Genomic DNA, 17,367 nt, shown 5'->3' on the forward strand with positions numbered 1-17,367 from the left:
TTTATTTAGAACCACATCGTCATACCCAGTTGACATGCTTTATTAGACGTTGTGCCATTCGTGTGGTTTACGACGGTCAATTGATTAGGACGATGTATAGCGTGAAAGTATTTTAATAAGCCTTGATCGTTAAGCTTCCCAAATATGTACTTGGAAGCATCCTGAATGCAAAACCAAAATCAAGAATGAGAAACGTCTATTAAAAACAATTCAAAAACAGAAGAAATATCCAAAACACAACGTAACTGTAGAATGTAGCTTTGTGATAAAATAATCATTTACAATTTCTTCCCTAAGAAACGTTAAAAATTTCAGGCAAAATCTTGCAAATAAAAATGCAGATTTTCAGGCAGCAGCATAGTCTATGGCAACAGCAACATCAAAAGCAATATCCTTCCCGAAAGCACCCTAAAATATTTGTTTCTTTCATGAATTGAATGCTAATCAAGTTTTTGATCTATATTCTGACATCTTATTCTCTGTGTGTCAGACAAAAAGCCTTTTTTTCAAAAAGATGGTTGTTTTCAAAGTAATATTAAATTTTGTACTATCAAATGATTATTAGCAAAGAAGTAGTAATCTGTAATTAAGGGATTTAGCAGTAACGCTTTTTCCATTTTTGACACTGCTTTGCATTCCAGTGTTCCTTTTTTCAAGGCAGAATTCAAAACAAATTCTTTTTTGCTATCTTGAGCAATTACTGTCTACGTGGTATAAGCGAGTACTGTGAAAATGTTGTTTTGCTTTGACCTTGGCTTTGTAGCCAGTGGAGTTGCTGAATTGATAAAATATTAACTACAATATATGTAAATAGAGTAGCATAATCATTCTAACGGGAGTATTAGAGTTTATTTCTATATTTAGCAGCATTATTCGTCAAATATATATTTTCATTCAAATAACTATCGGTCCGATCAGAACTGTATCAGATGAAGATTTTATCAAAGCAATTTGATAAATCTTTTTAATCGGCAAGTATTCATTCTAAAAATGTCGTATAGCATACTTGTATTAACAGAGCTTGTAATTATATCTTCAGAAATCAATCTACTCTATATTCTCATATTCAATTCTATGAAACAGTATTTATCATTTTACATTTACACTGAATTTAAATGACTACGATATGCATGTTGATTTGGGTTTTAATATACAACTCTTGCTAATAGTCCTTGGTACAATCAGTTGCTGTTTTGCAGAAAAAATGTACCTTTTCCCCTTTCCTCAAAACAATATTGGTTGTAAAGTAAAATACCATAATTATTCAAAATGAATCCATTGAACTGCACTAAAATTTGCTTTTTAACTTTGCAGAAAATAAAATTGTTCAGAGAGCGTGTAGGAGATGCGGTATAAAATATCAAAAATTTTGTATAAAGTACCAATAACTGTGGTAGGCATTACATTTCCAAGAGGTCGCTGATTTTGCAAATGGCAACGAGAATCACATGGACCTTGAAGCGCAAAGAATTAACGATCATTTTGTATAATTGAAGAAAAGATGATTTCAATTGATATTGAAATTGATATTAATATACACATGGAGCGGGCAAACATTCAAATGAAAAAATTATGCATTCAGAGTTATACGCTAATGGAAGTTGAAAAGGGGATGGCTAGGGGTGGTAATGTCCTTTCAAAGAGTCAATTGTTTTTCTTGAGTTTGCCACACCTTCCAAGAAAGTGGTCCATAGTTAGTCTATGCATGAAAATCTATGTCAGGAGTATTTTTTATGCAAACCGAAAAATAAAAATTTGTGTTATGTTCTCCAAAGTAAAACGTAACCTGTCTGCTAAAATTTTTCGCTTCATACAAACTTCTCAATTTTGAATTTTTTTTTCGAATCATTTTAAAGACCCTAACTTTTAAAATACATATCAAACTAATATATCATGTGAAAGGAATTTGAAAATCCCTTTTTCCTTCAATTTTTTTCATTTCTGTCGAAACAGTTCCTCTTCCCAGCAAAATAACGTCGATTCAGCATCTAAAGCCGCTTTTCCCATCAGTCTTTGCTTCAGTAATGACAGTTTTGTCTTCTGCAACTCCCTGTGATCAATGGCTAAAACCTTGCAGCAGAGGTGATCAGCCACTCAAACAACCTCTTTTGAATTTCTGCAGCTTTTTTCCAATTAATTAATTACCCGAAATCAGCATATCTTTGCACATCAACGATGAAATCCAAGTCGAAAGCTGAAAATGGTGGGGGCAACAGCGTGCTTCGATGCAATGATTTTTGAGGATTTAAAGTCAATCAAGATCCTTGCAAGCTAATAAATATACCTTCACAAGACTTGTAGCATTCGTAAAGTGAGACGATAGCAAAACAGAGGCTCATTTATTAAGTCTACTAAACAGCTGCGACCCAGTTGCATCAAGGATACCAGAGGGTGCAAAAGAACTGAAACTCTCAACCATATCCAATTGGTTTCATGGAGATTTTCCGAATTTCTCATTATGTCCTGTTGCAATTTTAATATAGAGCGGACAATTACTCTCTGCAAATGTTTACAAAAAGAAAAGGGTATTTTTCTAATAAACTGTGTTTCATGAAATTACACTTTGGAGAGAAAGATCAATACAGTTTCGTTGGTAACCTGTAAGTCAGAGTTTTTTTAGGTTGGTAATGAGGCAAGGCATAATCAAGTGAAAACATAATCATTACAATTGCTTGAAAAATACAAAAGCCCTGATGTCCGATCAAATTAACCAAGCCATTGTTAAAACAACGTTTCGAGCATAGCCCGTTATCAAGTAAAATCCTATTGACCGTTATCAATTTTACTTGCTCGAAATGTTGTTATTCATCTAATCATTTTCTTATTCAAACAATCTTTTGGTGGTACAAAACTTGTAAATGGCTTTGAAAAAAGCAAACATTTAGTAAACTAAAGCTTTTCGTCTGACAATCTTCAGAGTTTAAAACGTCAGAACATAGATCGAAAACTCTACACTAAGAAATATAAATACCCAGTTGTGGATCGAAATGCCAATCAGAAACACGAGCACATGACTGTAAAGGTTGACCAATCAGTGCCGCTTGCCTATTAGAATTTTACCAGTGGAGTCCTAAGGTGAAAACGAACTCCTTTTGTCTACACAGTAGCGGTTTTTTCGTGCTTATGTAGATAGATTTTAAAACTGCTAGATGGAACGACGATCGGGCTTTACCAATAATTCGAAACATGTCGCCAATATAGCTTTTTGCACAATCTGGGTTTTCTAGCAAATGCTGCCCGATAGCAGAATCGCAGGTTTTAGTTGTGATTTTAGATTTGCAATTTCTTGTTCCTGTTACAATTTACATTCATCGTTATTACTACCAACGTTGGCGACCAAAAAAGTAAAACATTCTGGGGATGGTGGAAAACTGCACCTGAAATATTTTCAACATCGACTTAGACTTGAGATAACTTTCCCTCTCAATATGCCGAAAAGAGCGTTAATGGATTTGAGGAACGACGTCACCATGGTTGGCAGCAAGAACAATTTTGCAGAATTGATCTACTAGGATGCCTGAAAACCCAACTAAAATTTGTACAATAAAAATTTAGCCCGAAAGAAGGTCCTGGTGGTTGGGTGCGGGAGTGCTGAGGTGAAAAAAAGGAGTTGAGGGAAATACGTCTTTGTGTTGAAGTATGCACCTTTTTGGAGAGCGGCCGTTTCGGGCTATCCTTTACGTGCACGTTCGTTTTCAACGGGCTTCCAGGACGGTGATCGCCTTCCGCAACCCCTGATGGAAGGTCACGTGCCCGCCCGAACGGCCACCACGACAAAAGCTTCGGAATAAAATAGAATCGGCATGTTCTGTCAACCAATCAAGATTTGATCTAATCTAAGACAAGGGCCTTTAAAGTGTCTATGCAGCGACATTATACGTCCTGTTTTTTTTAAGAGTTTTATTTTCTATCTTTTCCGCTACGTTTGACACCTAAATTGTCATAATTTGATTAGCAAAAGTGTGTTTAATCAGAGTTTGAAATTATGTAGTGCTTGCAAAAATCAAGGCCAGTTTGTGACATCACAGTGATGAGTCAGGTCAACAGCAATAAGGAAACTGCGGTTAAGCCTGGTTTCCATATAGCCGTAAGGCTGCCTGCGACTGCCTGCGACTGCTTTCTGCCATCTTCCATCTTCCACCCTTACAGTAGCGCCGGCAAATGGAAACGTTCTGTTTTCAATTGCCTGCGGTATCGGTAACTATGCCAGTAACTAGGTAAAGTTTGAGCGGGAAAAACTGGCGGGCAAAATTCAACAACAAAGCCCTGTTTCAATTGGTTCTTGCACATCACATGATCCGTTTGAACAAAAGAATGCCGCAGGCAGCCGCAGGCAAGGCGTTTCCATTTGTAATTTGTCTGCCGGCGGTACCGGGAGGCTGCCGTAAGAGCCGGGAAAAGTTGAACTCGTTCAACTTTCTCCCGGCTCTCCCGGCAGTCTTACGGCACTTCAAACAGCTGCCTGCGGTACCGTTAGAAAGCGTTTCCATAAAGAATTATCTGCCGGCGATACCGTAGGGATCGAAGATGGAAGATAGCAGAAAGCAGTCGCAGGCAGCCGCAGGCAGCCTTACGGCTATATGGAAACCAGGCTTTAGTAAGGGGCAGGCACGCCGGAAGGAATAAAAGGCAAGGGGGGGGGCTGTGTGTTACAAGGGAGCATTTTTTCATCATCATCATTAACATCATCATCATCATCATCATCATCATCATCATCATCATCATCATCATCATCATCATCATCATCATCATCATCATCATCATAAGCATCATCATCATCATCATCATCATCATCATCATCATCATCATCATCATCATCATCATCATCATCATCATCATCATCATCATCATCATCATCATCATCATCATCATCATCATCATCATCATCATCATGAACAGCAACAACTTTATGGGCATAGTACAAACTTCAATGATACGTTAAAATAATAATAAGAATAATATTGTTGGCGCCAGACAAAGTAATGGAATTTTACCAAACAATTTCTAATTCAAATCAATTAATTTAATCATTTTATAAATCCAAGATAATTTTCCTTCAACTGAACAGAAAAGACAAATCTGCAAAGTCTATAGCAGGGTTGATTTGCCAAAATAGTCCTTCCTCCGGTCGCTTCTCTGTACAAACCTCTTTGCTACCAAATTAATGTCCAATTTGTCAAAATCTGTTTTTTGTATATGTGCAAACATAATGTCATTCAAATGGTTTGCTTTTGCTTTGGCCCTTAACCACGAGCCTAGAAACGGCGCTCGCAGGTAGATGAACTAAGTGGCACTGTTTTGTAAAGTTTAATCATCCTGTGTACTTCAGGGCATTGCAGTTTTGCCGAGGACATTGCGTTGAAAATATCTTCCACTGTTCCAATACATGTGACATTTGTTATCTTCAATTCCCTCTCAGCATTGTAAAGCCCTAAAATGGTTGGAAGATCATCCAGCTGTCTCTCTACCATTTCTTTGTCAAGAAAACCACATTTGTCTATAAAGACTAGACCAGTGTAATTTCCGGTACCAATCATTGGTGCTAGCCAGAAGGGCTGTAGCTACCGAATGTAAGAGTCGAAAACCCGACTGATGCTCATATAGTGATTTATTCGCATCCAGGTATTCATAAAACTGATTGAAAATTAATTTCTCAAATAGCCTAAATATGAAAGTAAGAACTGATATTGGTCTATAGTTCGACCTGTCATCCTTTGTGCCACTCTTGAAGATGGGTGCAATACGCGCTATTTTCCAGTCCTCCGGAAATTTTCCTGCAAACAATGATTTATTGAAGAGATCACACAAGGACCCACCAACAACTGGCAAAGCAATCTTCAAATAAAAGCTCGCAATGCCATCGTGACCGGAACCATGCGATGTCTTCATCTTATTCAAGGTTGATGATAATTTATCTGTCATGATGGCCGAAAAAGAGAAACTCAATGGAGGAGTTTCAAACGGGTATTCACCAGACAAGAGTGGATTGGCTTTCTTTGGAATTTTCTCACTAAGTTTATTCCCAATGCTGCAGAAGTACTCATTCATTGAAGATGCAATTGCTTTGTTACCCCTAATTGTTTGTCCGTCTACAGTAAGGTTAGGCACAACTGTAGTGTTCGACTTTTTTTAATGACTTGGTTGATGGTTTTCCAAGTTTTATTGAGGTCACCTAGAAGAAATACTTGCGTTTAAGTTGTGTATTCATGTTATTTAACCTGTTACGAATTTGCCTGTAGGATTCCATCAACAATTTTGAGTTGGTTTTAAAGCTCGAGTTTTTAACTTATCTCTGGTTTTAGCCAATTTGAAATAATCAGCATTCAGCCAAGGCGTATATCTATCAGACACGCGTCTTCTTAATGTAGGCGCATGCTTTTCTAGAATAACCGAAAATATTTGGGTCCAATTGCGTACTGCATCATCAATGTCTTGAGCATCAGCTACGAGTGCCTCCCAATTTACCTAAGAGAGATCTGAGAGGAAAGCCTCTGGATTAAAATTCTTCAACTGACGAGATGTAATATATTTGTGCTGGTGTTTAACACCGCCACGCAGCTTTCTAACACAATATACAAGATAATGGTCACTAAGGCTAATCTTAAGCACTCCACTCTCTGCAATATTGTTACAGTTTGTGGTAGCTATATGATCAATCAAAGTTGAACTGTCTAGCGTGACCCTAGTGGGCTCTTTAATAATCTGCTTCATATCAAAAAGGTCGTACAGCTCACGTAACTGCATAATATGTTTCGGAGTATTGTCTCTATGACAGAAATCACAGTTAGTATCTCCTAGAATAATAATTTCTTTCCCCTCTCCATCAAGAAAGCTCAGGTTTTCATGAAGGCTGTCAAAGCAAGAATTAGGCTCACTGGGTGGTCTATACCAAGCTATGAAAATGAACTGATTTGAATTCGGGAGCTCTACCTCTATGCAAATCAACTCAAGCAATTTATTAGGAAGATCTACCCGGGGTTTAAACCTGACTGTACTTCTGATATAGAGAGCAACACCACCACCTTACCTACATCTACAAAGAGAAAAATCATCTAATGAGATAAGCCTGTCGTCAACTTTGAAAAATGGCTATCCTCCTTGGGACCTTTCTTGGTCGCACTTCATCACTCTTTTCACAGACTTTTACAATTTTTTGGGACTCCTCAAGAATGATATTGAAATGTTCCATTCACCTCATCTCCTGCAACCGCTGAACAATGTATCGTAAAGAATAACATGCATAATCTGCAGAAATTGTAACTGATTGAAGCTCCTTTGAAAACTTTTCTACGCAGCCTTCTTGTTGCATTTAAACCAAAAAGAGTGCCCATCGACGACATTTTATGTTTCAGCAAATGTTGAATTCTTGCCTTGGTATCTCCGCTGATTGATTGGTCAGTTGTGAGAGATTGCAAGGTTTCTCTTACCTCCGCTGTTTTCTCAAAGATTGTATTGGCGGCCTTTACTCGAGTTGTCCATCTGGTAGCTGACAGGCTTTGCAACCTCACGATGTTGTATTCGTTGGTCATCTGCTCAGTCATAAATGCCTTCTGGATGTCTTCAAATACTTGTATTATTTTAGGATAAGCTCCTACTATAGCATAAAGTGACTGGCAAAGTTCCAGCGACGATGAGAGCAACGTTGATTCTTTTATTGCATCTTTCACGACCAGTTCATTGCAGTGCGCAAAGCAATGTATGTAAATAGCATTTGGAGCAACCTTTCTCTCATCTTCCTTGCAAGACAATTCATAGCAGCAGCTCCATCAAAACCCATGCCTGCCATTTTTGCCCCATCAAGGTGGCATCTCATCTTCAAGGATATCTTCGATATGCGACAAAAGGGCGTCTGAAGTAAGACCTTGGGAGCATTCGAAGATACCAATGAAATCCTCAGAAACTTCGTATTGGTCATTGCATGTTCTAATAGAAAAAGAATGCTGCTCTTTCTTTGTAACATCGGACGACTCGTCAGCGAGAATGGAAAAGAATTCACATTGTCGAATCCTTTCAAGTAAATCTCTCCTAGCTTCAAGGACCAGCATCTGTTTTTGCTCTTCAAAGATGTCATGTGCCAAAATGTAATGCTTCTCTTTAAGTAGCAATTTTGGACCACTATCTGTCACTGCTTTATCTAAATTGAACTGATAGATGTTGGAATCTTCATCAGTATCACCTCTGATGGGAACACCCTGGCGCAAAAGTGTCTTGAAAGTGTGAAGATGTGAAATTAAACCTTGCATCCTCAGATTCTGCTTTTCACGCTTCAAAGATGTTATTGTTGATGCAATACACAAATTCGATTTGCGGCCTCGTTTTGGAAATTTTATCCAAACTTAATTTTACGACTTTTTTAAGCTCAGATTTGGGTTTATCGCCATAATTTTAGGCCGCATACCATTTTTTGTATTGTTGGTGCTTGTATTTTAGTTTTTACGAGAAATTAAGCTTGAAAACTTGTAAAGGATTTGACCGCAAAAATCATTCCGGGTGAAACTTTAACCCCCTAGTCGCCTATCACGGTCAAATCTCTTATAAAATTTTTATCTTTATGTCGTTATAGAATCAATATCGTGAGCAAAACCATAATGAAAACTTCCAAGTAGACTAAAATAATTGCTCTTAATCCGAATATGAGGTTAAAAATTTTGTACAAAAGAATTTGAAGAGTTTTTCAAAATGAGGCCGCAAGTCAAATTGGTGTATTGTTAAGTTTGAATTTTCCATTGCACATACTGCAGCTTTGTGAGTTTGGCTTCTTTCATGCTCTTTCATTTCATTTTGTCATTTTTTCCAATTGTCAAAGCCCTCACCATATTTGAAATTAAAGTTTCCTTTCCGAGATTGGCTGTGAGATGTGCAAACTGAACAAAATGCTTTTTTCTATCTCTGTTATATGCAAGCCATTCAAATGCTGCAAACCAATCTGCGTGAAAATATCTTCCACTCCTTTCACTACCTGCTCTATCGTTGGAGGTAAAATCTTCCTTTCTCTTGACACAGGTTTCTGTGAAACTTTATGTATCATCTGGTTTAGATGCATTTTTTTCGCTTGTTCCTACAGATGATGGAGGCAAAGCTGGTTGATCTGTTTCACGAAACTCACCTTTGTTGATGGATTAGTGCGAAAAAATTGATGTTATTTTTGCCTGTCTTGGCTTTGCTGCTGCTTTCTCAAGTTCTTTTGCGACTTTTTTTTCTTTCGATCAGCCTTTGGCATCTTGAGGCAAGTCTCAACGATATTTTTGATCGGAGATTCCTGAACCAGGTCAGCAAGCCAAAATGATATAACAAATCGCTTTCGCTGTTGTTTTAAAAGTGATGGTATAATTTTTTTGATTTCCCAGTAGCTGTCCTTTGTTTCAGGCTTCCTGTTTTTTCGAATACAAAAGGCGCCTACAGCGAAGTCAGAGAAATATGACACTTTACTGACTACTTCCGTTTGTTTTCGTGATTTGAACTAAACATGCAAAATCAAAAATTAATGTTGACAGGCTTCAAAAAGGCCTTTAGGGCCAGGTCAAGCATTGGTAAAAAAAAGTCAAAGTTCTTCTAGAAAAGGCACTCTTGCTCCCCCTGCTCCCCCAACTAAAAGGCAGGAGAGGCGCTTGCTCCCCCTGCCCCCCTCTCCGGCGTCCCTGACGAGGGAGATAAGCAGAAGTATTGTTGTGCAAATTGTGATACAAGCATCAAAATTCCAGAAAGCACCAAGTTTGATACGCTGAAAAAGATGTGATATAGACCCAAATCATATCTTGTCCATAAGATCTTTTTTTAGACTGGGGTACTCCGGCCAAGACCCCTAATTGTACCTTTGGTCATAAACGGGGAACGCCATCCCATAGGAAGTTGAAATTCACATTAAAAAGACAGTTTAACTAGACAAGAAAGATGTGATATAGACCCAATTTATAATTTGACCCTAAATTCTCTTTTTAGACTGGGGTACTCTGGTTCACACGCCTAATTGTACAATTGGCCATAAACAGAGAATCCTAGTTCATAGAAAGTTGAAATTCACAATATTTAGGCAGTTTGACGAGCCGAAAAAGATGTAAAATAAATCCAATTCATTTGATGCCCCTAAATTCTATTTTTAGACTGGGGTACTCTGGTCCAGACCCCTGGCCACAAACAAAGAGCGCCAGGTCATAGAAACTTGGAAATCTCGATATAAAGGCAGTTTGACATGCAGAAAAAGATTGGATATCGAGCCAAATCATATCTTGCCTTGCCCCTATGTTCTATTTTTAGACTGGGGTACTCTGATTCAGACCCCTAATTCTACCATTGGCCATAAACGGAGAACGGAAATTGTCATTATAAAGGCAGTTTGATACGCTGACAAAGATGTGATATAGTTCCTATTCATGTCTTGCGCTCTAAAAATAGAACAAGGGGAGCAATTTTCAGTCGGGGTCCATATCCTATCTTTTTAAGCGTATCAAACTGCCCCTTATTGCAAAGTTTCATGCTTATCTATCAGAGTGAGACTGAGAAATGATAATACCGTCAATAAAGGTCTACGGCACAATACCCCAGTCTAAAAATAGAACAAAGGGGCAAATTCAAGTTAGGGTCTTTATCCTTTCATTTTTAGCGTATCAGATTGTCACTTGTTACAAAGTTTCATGTTATTGTACATACTTACAGCAGAGATATCGTAATATCGCCGCTAGAATCTTGGGGCAAAGTACCCCAGCTAAAAATAGCTGAAGGGGGCAATTTTCAGTTCGGTTCCCAATATATCTTTTTCAGCGTATCAAACTGCCCATTATTGCAAAGTTACATGCTAGTATCACAATTTGCACAATTCGACCTAATAAGTGATTAAACAGGCCTGACTAAATGGTTTCGCCTCGACTCATCACTGTGACGTCACAGCGGGAAATAAAATTTCGCAATGCAACTGCAAAATATGCATACTTTGACACTCAATAAAAAAAGAACCATTCAACTTATCGGGATTCTGTTTTTTGTATAAGAACAATGGCGAAGGATTCTATAGATTTCTTTTAAAATATTTTAATGGTAAATTTCGCTGCATAGGCACTTTAAGGTTTAACTCAGCGATCATGGAGTTTTAGCCGGCAGTTTCTATTTCTGCACGAAAGGACGGCGCAATTTTTATTGACCATATTTGCAACTTGCCTAACCCTGCGTAGCATGTTAGAGTGCGATACTTGAAAGAAGCTTTTAAGAAACCTGTTTTCGAGATAAAAGACTACGAAAGATGTTTAATAAAAAAACATCTTCGAGATTTCGAATACTTTTGATGTCCCAGTCTCTTTATGCAAATTAAGGACGCGAATACCGAAAAGATGCAACCCCCCGTCACTAGAGTATAGAGAAGATTTTTTTTCTTTCATAGTGCAGTTCGAGGGGCAAATCACTTCTGAAAATGGTGTACGAGATTAATAATCAATATCGATTGATTTGTGATTAAATCAATTTTGTGTGTGATTAATTTGATTTTTAGTCATAAAAGTGAGTACTTTTTTATTAATTTTTGATTCTTTAGAAACTGAATCATAGATTCAAAAGTGCTCTCAAATAATTTCATGCTCAATAAACGTCGTCAACGATTTTGCAACATACTATATGAAATTAAAAAAGAAAAATTAGCAGTTCAGCACAGGCGTGGATTCAGAAAACAATTTGACCGTTGCAGATTTGCAAACGAAAAAGGTGCAAAAGTTTAATAACATTAACAACTAAAAACAGAGATATCTTTTCTGAACATCAGCTTAAGCAAATACTAAATCAGTATTATAGGTTTCCTACATCATGGATGAAGGGTGACAGTAGCCTGAAGTGAAAAACAGTGAAAAGTTGTTGATCACTTTGAATGAGACAGTGAAAAGTTGTTGATCACTTTGAATGAGACATTAAGACAAATGCATGTGCTCTCTTCTGTGGGCTGTTACTTTTGCCATAAGAATTTGAATATGCATTAAAAAAGCTATCTTTCCTGAACATTAGCATTAGCAACATGGAAAAATATGGCCTGGAATGAAAAACAGTGAAAAGTTGTTGATCACTTTGAATGAGACATTAGGACAAATGCACGTTTTCCGTTCTGTAGGCTCTTACTTTTGCCATAAGAATTTGAATATGCATCAAAAAAGCTATCTTTCCTGAACATTAGCATTAGCAACATGGAAGCAAATAACCTGGAATGAAAGACAGGGAGCAGTTGTTGAACACCTTGTGAAAGACATTAAGGCAAATACACGTTTATCATTCGGTAGGCTGTTACTTTTGATATAAGAATTTGAATATGCATCAAAAAAGCTATCTTTCCTGAACATTAGCATTAGCAACATGGAAGCAAATAGCCTGAAGTGAAAAACAGGGAGGAGTTGTTGATCACTTTGAATGAGACATTAAGACAATTGCATGTGCTCTCTTCTGTGGGCTGTTACTTTTGCTATAAGAATTTAAATATGCATCAAAAAAATCTATCTTCACTGAGCAATAGCATTAGCAACATGGAAGCAAATAGCCTGAAGTGAAAAACAGGGAGGAGTTGTTGATCACTTTGAATGAGACATTAAGACAATTGCATGTGCTCTCTTCTGTGGGCTGTTACTTTTGCTATAAGAATTTAAATATGCATCAAAAAAATCTATCTTCACTGAGCAATAGCATTAGCAACATGGAAGCAAATAGCCTGAAGTGAAAAACAGGGAGGAGTTGTTGATCACTTTGAATGAGACATTAAGACAATTGCATGTGCTCTCTTCTGTGGGCTGTTACTTTTGCTATAAGAATTTAAATATGCATCAAAAAAATCTATCTTCACTGAGCAATAGCATTAGCAACATGGAAGCAAATAGCCTGAAGTGAAAAACAGGGAGGAGTTGTTGATCACTTTGAATGAGACATTAAGACAATTGCATGTGCTCTCTTCTGTGGGCTGTTACTTTTGCTATAAGAATTTAAATATGCATCAAAAAAATCTATCTTCACTGAGCAATAGCATTAGCAACATGGAAGCAAATAGCCTGAAGTGAAAAACAGGGAGGAGTTGTTGATCACTTTGAATGAGACATTAAGACAATTGCATGTGCTCTCTTCTGTGGGCTGTTACTTTTGCTATAAGAATTTAAATATGCATCAAAAAAATCTATCTTCACTGAGCAATAGCATTAGCAACATGAATCCAAATAGCCCGGAATGAAAAAAAAGTGAACAGTTGTTGAAAACCTTGTGAAAGACATTAAGACAAATGCATGTGCTCTGTTCTCTGCCCTCGCAATTGATGTCGCTATTGGGAAATTAAACTATCATTTCTGAAACTTTCACCGATATAAAAAATTACGAGTTCCAGAAATATGGAACTTGATTATCAATCAATCAATCAATCAATCAATCAATCAATCAATCAATCAATCAATCAATCAATCAATCAATCAATCAATCAATCAATCAATCAATCAATCAAAAACTTTATTAATGTGTCAAAAAATATTTAGCTTACAAGCTAATTGGGGACACAACGAAAAAAGTATATAAAGTTAAATTAGAGCATAAAAAATGAAATTACAGTATAATTATTAAAACATAAAAATTTCTAAAAATCCTATGTACAACTAATCTAAAGTCTACAGTCTAAAAGAGTTTCTAAGTCCATTCTTCTTATACATTTCTTGAATTGGGTTATTGTTGTCACCTCCTTGATAGCTCTCTTTAATTTGCTCCACAGATATGGGCCAAAGTATCTTACTGAATGTTTTCCTTCTTTTACCGTACGAAATTTCGGAATTACAAAGTTGCTGTTTCTTAATTCATAGGGAGTTTCTTTTACTGCAAACAAATCCTTTATAAAGTGTGGGGCTATGCCGTTTTTAACTTTATACATAAGTATGCCAATGTCCTGAAGTCGTCTATTCTGGAGAGATGGCAGGTTTGCTTTCATAAGGAGTTGTGCATATGGCGTAGACTTATCATTATAAACAACTCTAAGGGCTTTCTCTTGGAGTCTCTCTATCTTTCTTTTATCTGCTACTTTGCAGAAGTGCCAGACTGTACTGCAATATGTTAAGTGAGAGAGAATGGCTGACTTGTAGATTGTTAGTTTCGCATTGGTAGGTATTATATTACGAAATCTAGATAAGACACCTATTCTATGACTCACTCTTTTGCACAAATTGCTGATATGAGTGCCAAAAGTTAGCTCATCGTCAACCTCAACACCAAGCAGCTCAAGAAATCTTGTTTGTTCTGCTTCATTGTTTTCATCAGCCATCACTTTTATCTTTATTTTGCTTTTCTTGCTATTTTGAATCACCATCGCTTGGTATTTGTTTTTGTTTGCTTTCAGATGATTGTCCTTGTACCATTGCGAGGCCGTCTTGATGTCTTTATTCAAACGCATCTCAACTTCATTACCGTTCTCTCCGGAATAATAGATCTGATGATCGTCGGCATACATGCTTATCTGAGAGTGCATTATTTTGAAGACCAAGTCATTTTGAAAGATATTCCACAACATGGGACCGAATGCTGATCCTTGTGGGCATCCTCTTGTTGTTTCCTTCCATTCACTTCTTATATTTCCTAGTTTGACCCTATTCTGTCTTTGCTCAAAGTAGGATGTTATTAATCTCAGAGAATCTTCGGCCAGGCCATAGGATTCAAGCTTTTTTAGCAGGAGACTTGGAACCATGGAATCGAAGGCTTTGCTCATGTCTGTTGAGAGAATGGCTGTTATCTGTTTATTGTCCAGGGCGAATTTCCAATCCTCAATCAGTCTCAGCAGCGAAGTTTCTGTGCTGTTTTGCTTCTTGTATGCTGTCAAGCACGGGCTTAGTTTGTTGCCAAATGAATGTGTAGCTTGCTCACTGAGCACCTTCTCAAAAACTTTGTCAACTGCATTGAGAACTGTTATTGGCCTGTAATTTTCATGGACGTCTTTATCTGCTTTCTTGTGAACTGGTGCCCATTCTCCTTTTTTCCACTCGATGGGCCACTTTCCTTGCGTGATGCATGAGTTATATAATGATGTTAGAGATGGAGCTAGTTGTTCAGCATTCATTTTAAGAAATTCAGGCGTTATTCCATCGCATCCAGTGGCTTTTATTGGATCTAGCGATGACAGAGCTTTTTCGACACTTTTTGGGACAGGAAAGAGAATTTCAATTCACAACTGACATCAAAGTTGTCTTTTATTGCAATGAAACTTGGATGCATATCAAGAGACTCTGTTTCTTCCTGCTGTACTTCATCTATGTGACCCATCTCTGAAAAATAAGTCACGAATTGTTTGGAGACTAGCTTCGGGTCACTAATAATTTCATTGTTCACTTTAAGTCTGATAGCATTTGTATTAGAAGACTTCGTATTGGACTGTATAAATGGTCTAAATGCATTAAAGAATTCTCTTGGTTTGTTTTTCATCTCTTCTGATAATTTTCTCCAATATGCCTTTATAGCTAACCGCCTTTCTCGGGTTGCTTTATTCCTCCATTCATTTCTAAGTTTTTTGTTTTCTTCATTTCTTTCTCTTCCATATTGTTTTGCATACCTTCTCTTTTTCCTGATTGCTTTTTTCCATTCCAGAGTCATGTAAGGTACATCTTTCTCTCTTACTCTCATCCTTTTTAATGGTAGGTGTTTGTCAATGATTTGGCTTATTAATTCATGCCAAAAATGGCATTTATCGTCAACTGAATCGAATGTCTCTGTCACTTGCCAGGGCATAGCTTCAATATCTTTCTTGAGTTCTTCATGGTTCAGATTCTTTTTACTACGGAAGGTAATAATTTTCCTTTTATGCTGTTTGATACGTGTATTCATCAGGCCAAATGTCATAAAGTGATCACTTAAACCGGAGTCGAGCTCCCCGCTTAGCTGGAAATTATCTGGGATATTTGTGAGAATTACGTCAATTAATGTTTGTGTTTTATCAGTGACTCTGGTTGGCCTTTCAATCATGCATTGCAGATTATGTACCTCTTCTAATCCAATAAGTATTTTTCCCTCTGTACTCTCTGGTTGTAGTCTATTCAAATTCAAATCCCCTAGGACTACCAATTTATTTCCCTGCATTGCTGCCCAGCCTACAATGTCATTTATCTCTTTCTCGACTTTAAGGAAGTGTTCCTTTCCAATAGCTTTTGGTGGTCTGTAAAGGCAAAGAACAATTAACTTGACTCCAGGTAGCTCTATGCTACATGCCAGAACTTCGAATTTTTCATAGCATTTTTTTGGAGTTTTCAATTTCTTAGATATTACTTGCTCTGTTACATAGGCCATTATGCCTCCTCCACCCTTCTTTCTATCTTCCCTAAAAATTCTGTAACCCTCTATTTTGAATTGTTCATCTGGTTAGGTGTTGTCAATTTTCGTCTCTGTTATAAATAAAATTTGCGCACTCAGGGATTTGTTCAGTTCTTTTAGGTCTTCTATTTTGTTTTGTATGCTGTTTATATTTTGATGGCAGATTAGCACATTTCTATTGTCCTTGTTACGCAATTCTAAGAGCCTTTCTTCTGCTGTTTCTGTTGATGTCCTATCAATTGTTGAAAACTGTTGATCAATTGTTTCATTAAACATTGCATCCCAGGTATCTCCATTGTCATTAGTTTGACCTGCACAATGGAAAAATTCTTGCAGGTTGCTGCAATCTGCAAAGGGTAACAAATCTTTACTTTCCAAGATTTGCTTGTTAGTACAAGTAGGGCAGTACCAAGTTTTGATTTTCTCCAGCCGTTTGTGTTCAGTTACTGATACATGGCCGATATGGCAAAGCTGGGCACATCCATTGCAGGTTAAGGCTTGGTGTGTTTTTGCAACTGCTCTATGGCAAACAGAGCAAGAACGCTTAACAGGTCCCGGGTTTGGGTGTACATCACCAGCCATGAGTAAAAGGTATTCATTGCTCTCTAGTAACTGGAAAGTACAGTTAGAATTTCTATAACGTGAAATCCGTGATTTGAAAAATTTCCGTTTGCTCCTTGGTCTTTGACTTAGGCCATTTTTATAACGATGAACTTCTGGCACGTTTGGGTGTAGTGGTTTGTTTAACGTCCTAATTCCCCAGCAAACCGTGTCTGGTTTATGATCTTTGCAGTGTCTGTAGTGCAGGAGGGCAAATAGTGGTGAAAGCAGTCCAGCAATTACAACCAACGCGCTTGTACAAGCTGAGTGCGAAAAACAACGTCTCGCCGCCATACTCTCAACCAACGAGTTTATTATCAAACTTTATCTGTCGAAATTACAAGAATCTGACAAATCATTTCAAATCCGGAACAGTCAGCAATGGGTGAAAAATGACTGCTATCTGGCGTGGTTTTCGGTCGGATCAACTTCAGTGGCATTTGGGCAGCAAAAACAGCAATGGTTGTTTCGGTGACCCCGGCA

The 17,367-nt window shown here is 37.5% G+C and overlaps 1 protein-coding gene across 1 annotated transcript; it reads right to left on the reverse strand.

Annotated features, from left to right (window-relative positions):
- Window positions 1–14,345: 14,345 nt before the first annotated feature.
- LOC148959054 (uncharacterized) lies at window positions 14,346–17,267 on the reverse strand. The gene has a single exon (XM_089111229.1). The coding sequence runs from the start codon at window positions 16,258–16,260 to the stop codon at window positions 15,091–15,093; it is 1,170 nt and encodes a 389-aa protein (XP_088967355.1). The 5' UTR covers window positions 16,261–17,267; the 3' UTR covers window positions 14,346–15,090.
- Window positions 17,268–17,367: the final 100 nt, after the last annotated feature.

This window comes from Rhopilema esculentum, chromosome 11 (genome assembly GCF_057945365.1).
Source record: "Rhopilema esculentum isolate cy_ngs chromosome 11, ASM5794536v1, whole genome shotgun sequence".
Classification (NCBI taxonomy): domain Eukaryota; kingdom Metazoa; phylum Cnidaria; class Scyphozoa; order Rhizostomeae; family Rhizostomatidae; genus Rhopilema; species Rhopilema esculentum.

Excerpts from the sequence above, each read along its gene's own strand:
- LOC148959054 (XM_089111229.1), bottom strand. The coding sequence starts at position 16,260 with ATGGCCTATGTAACAGAGCAAGTAATATCTAAGAAATTGAAAACTCCA.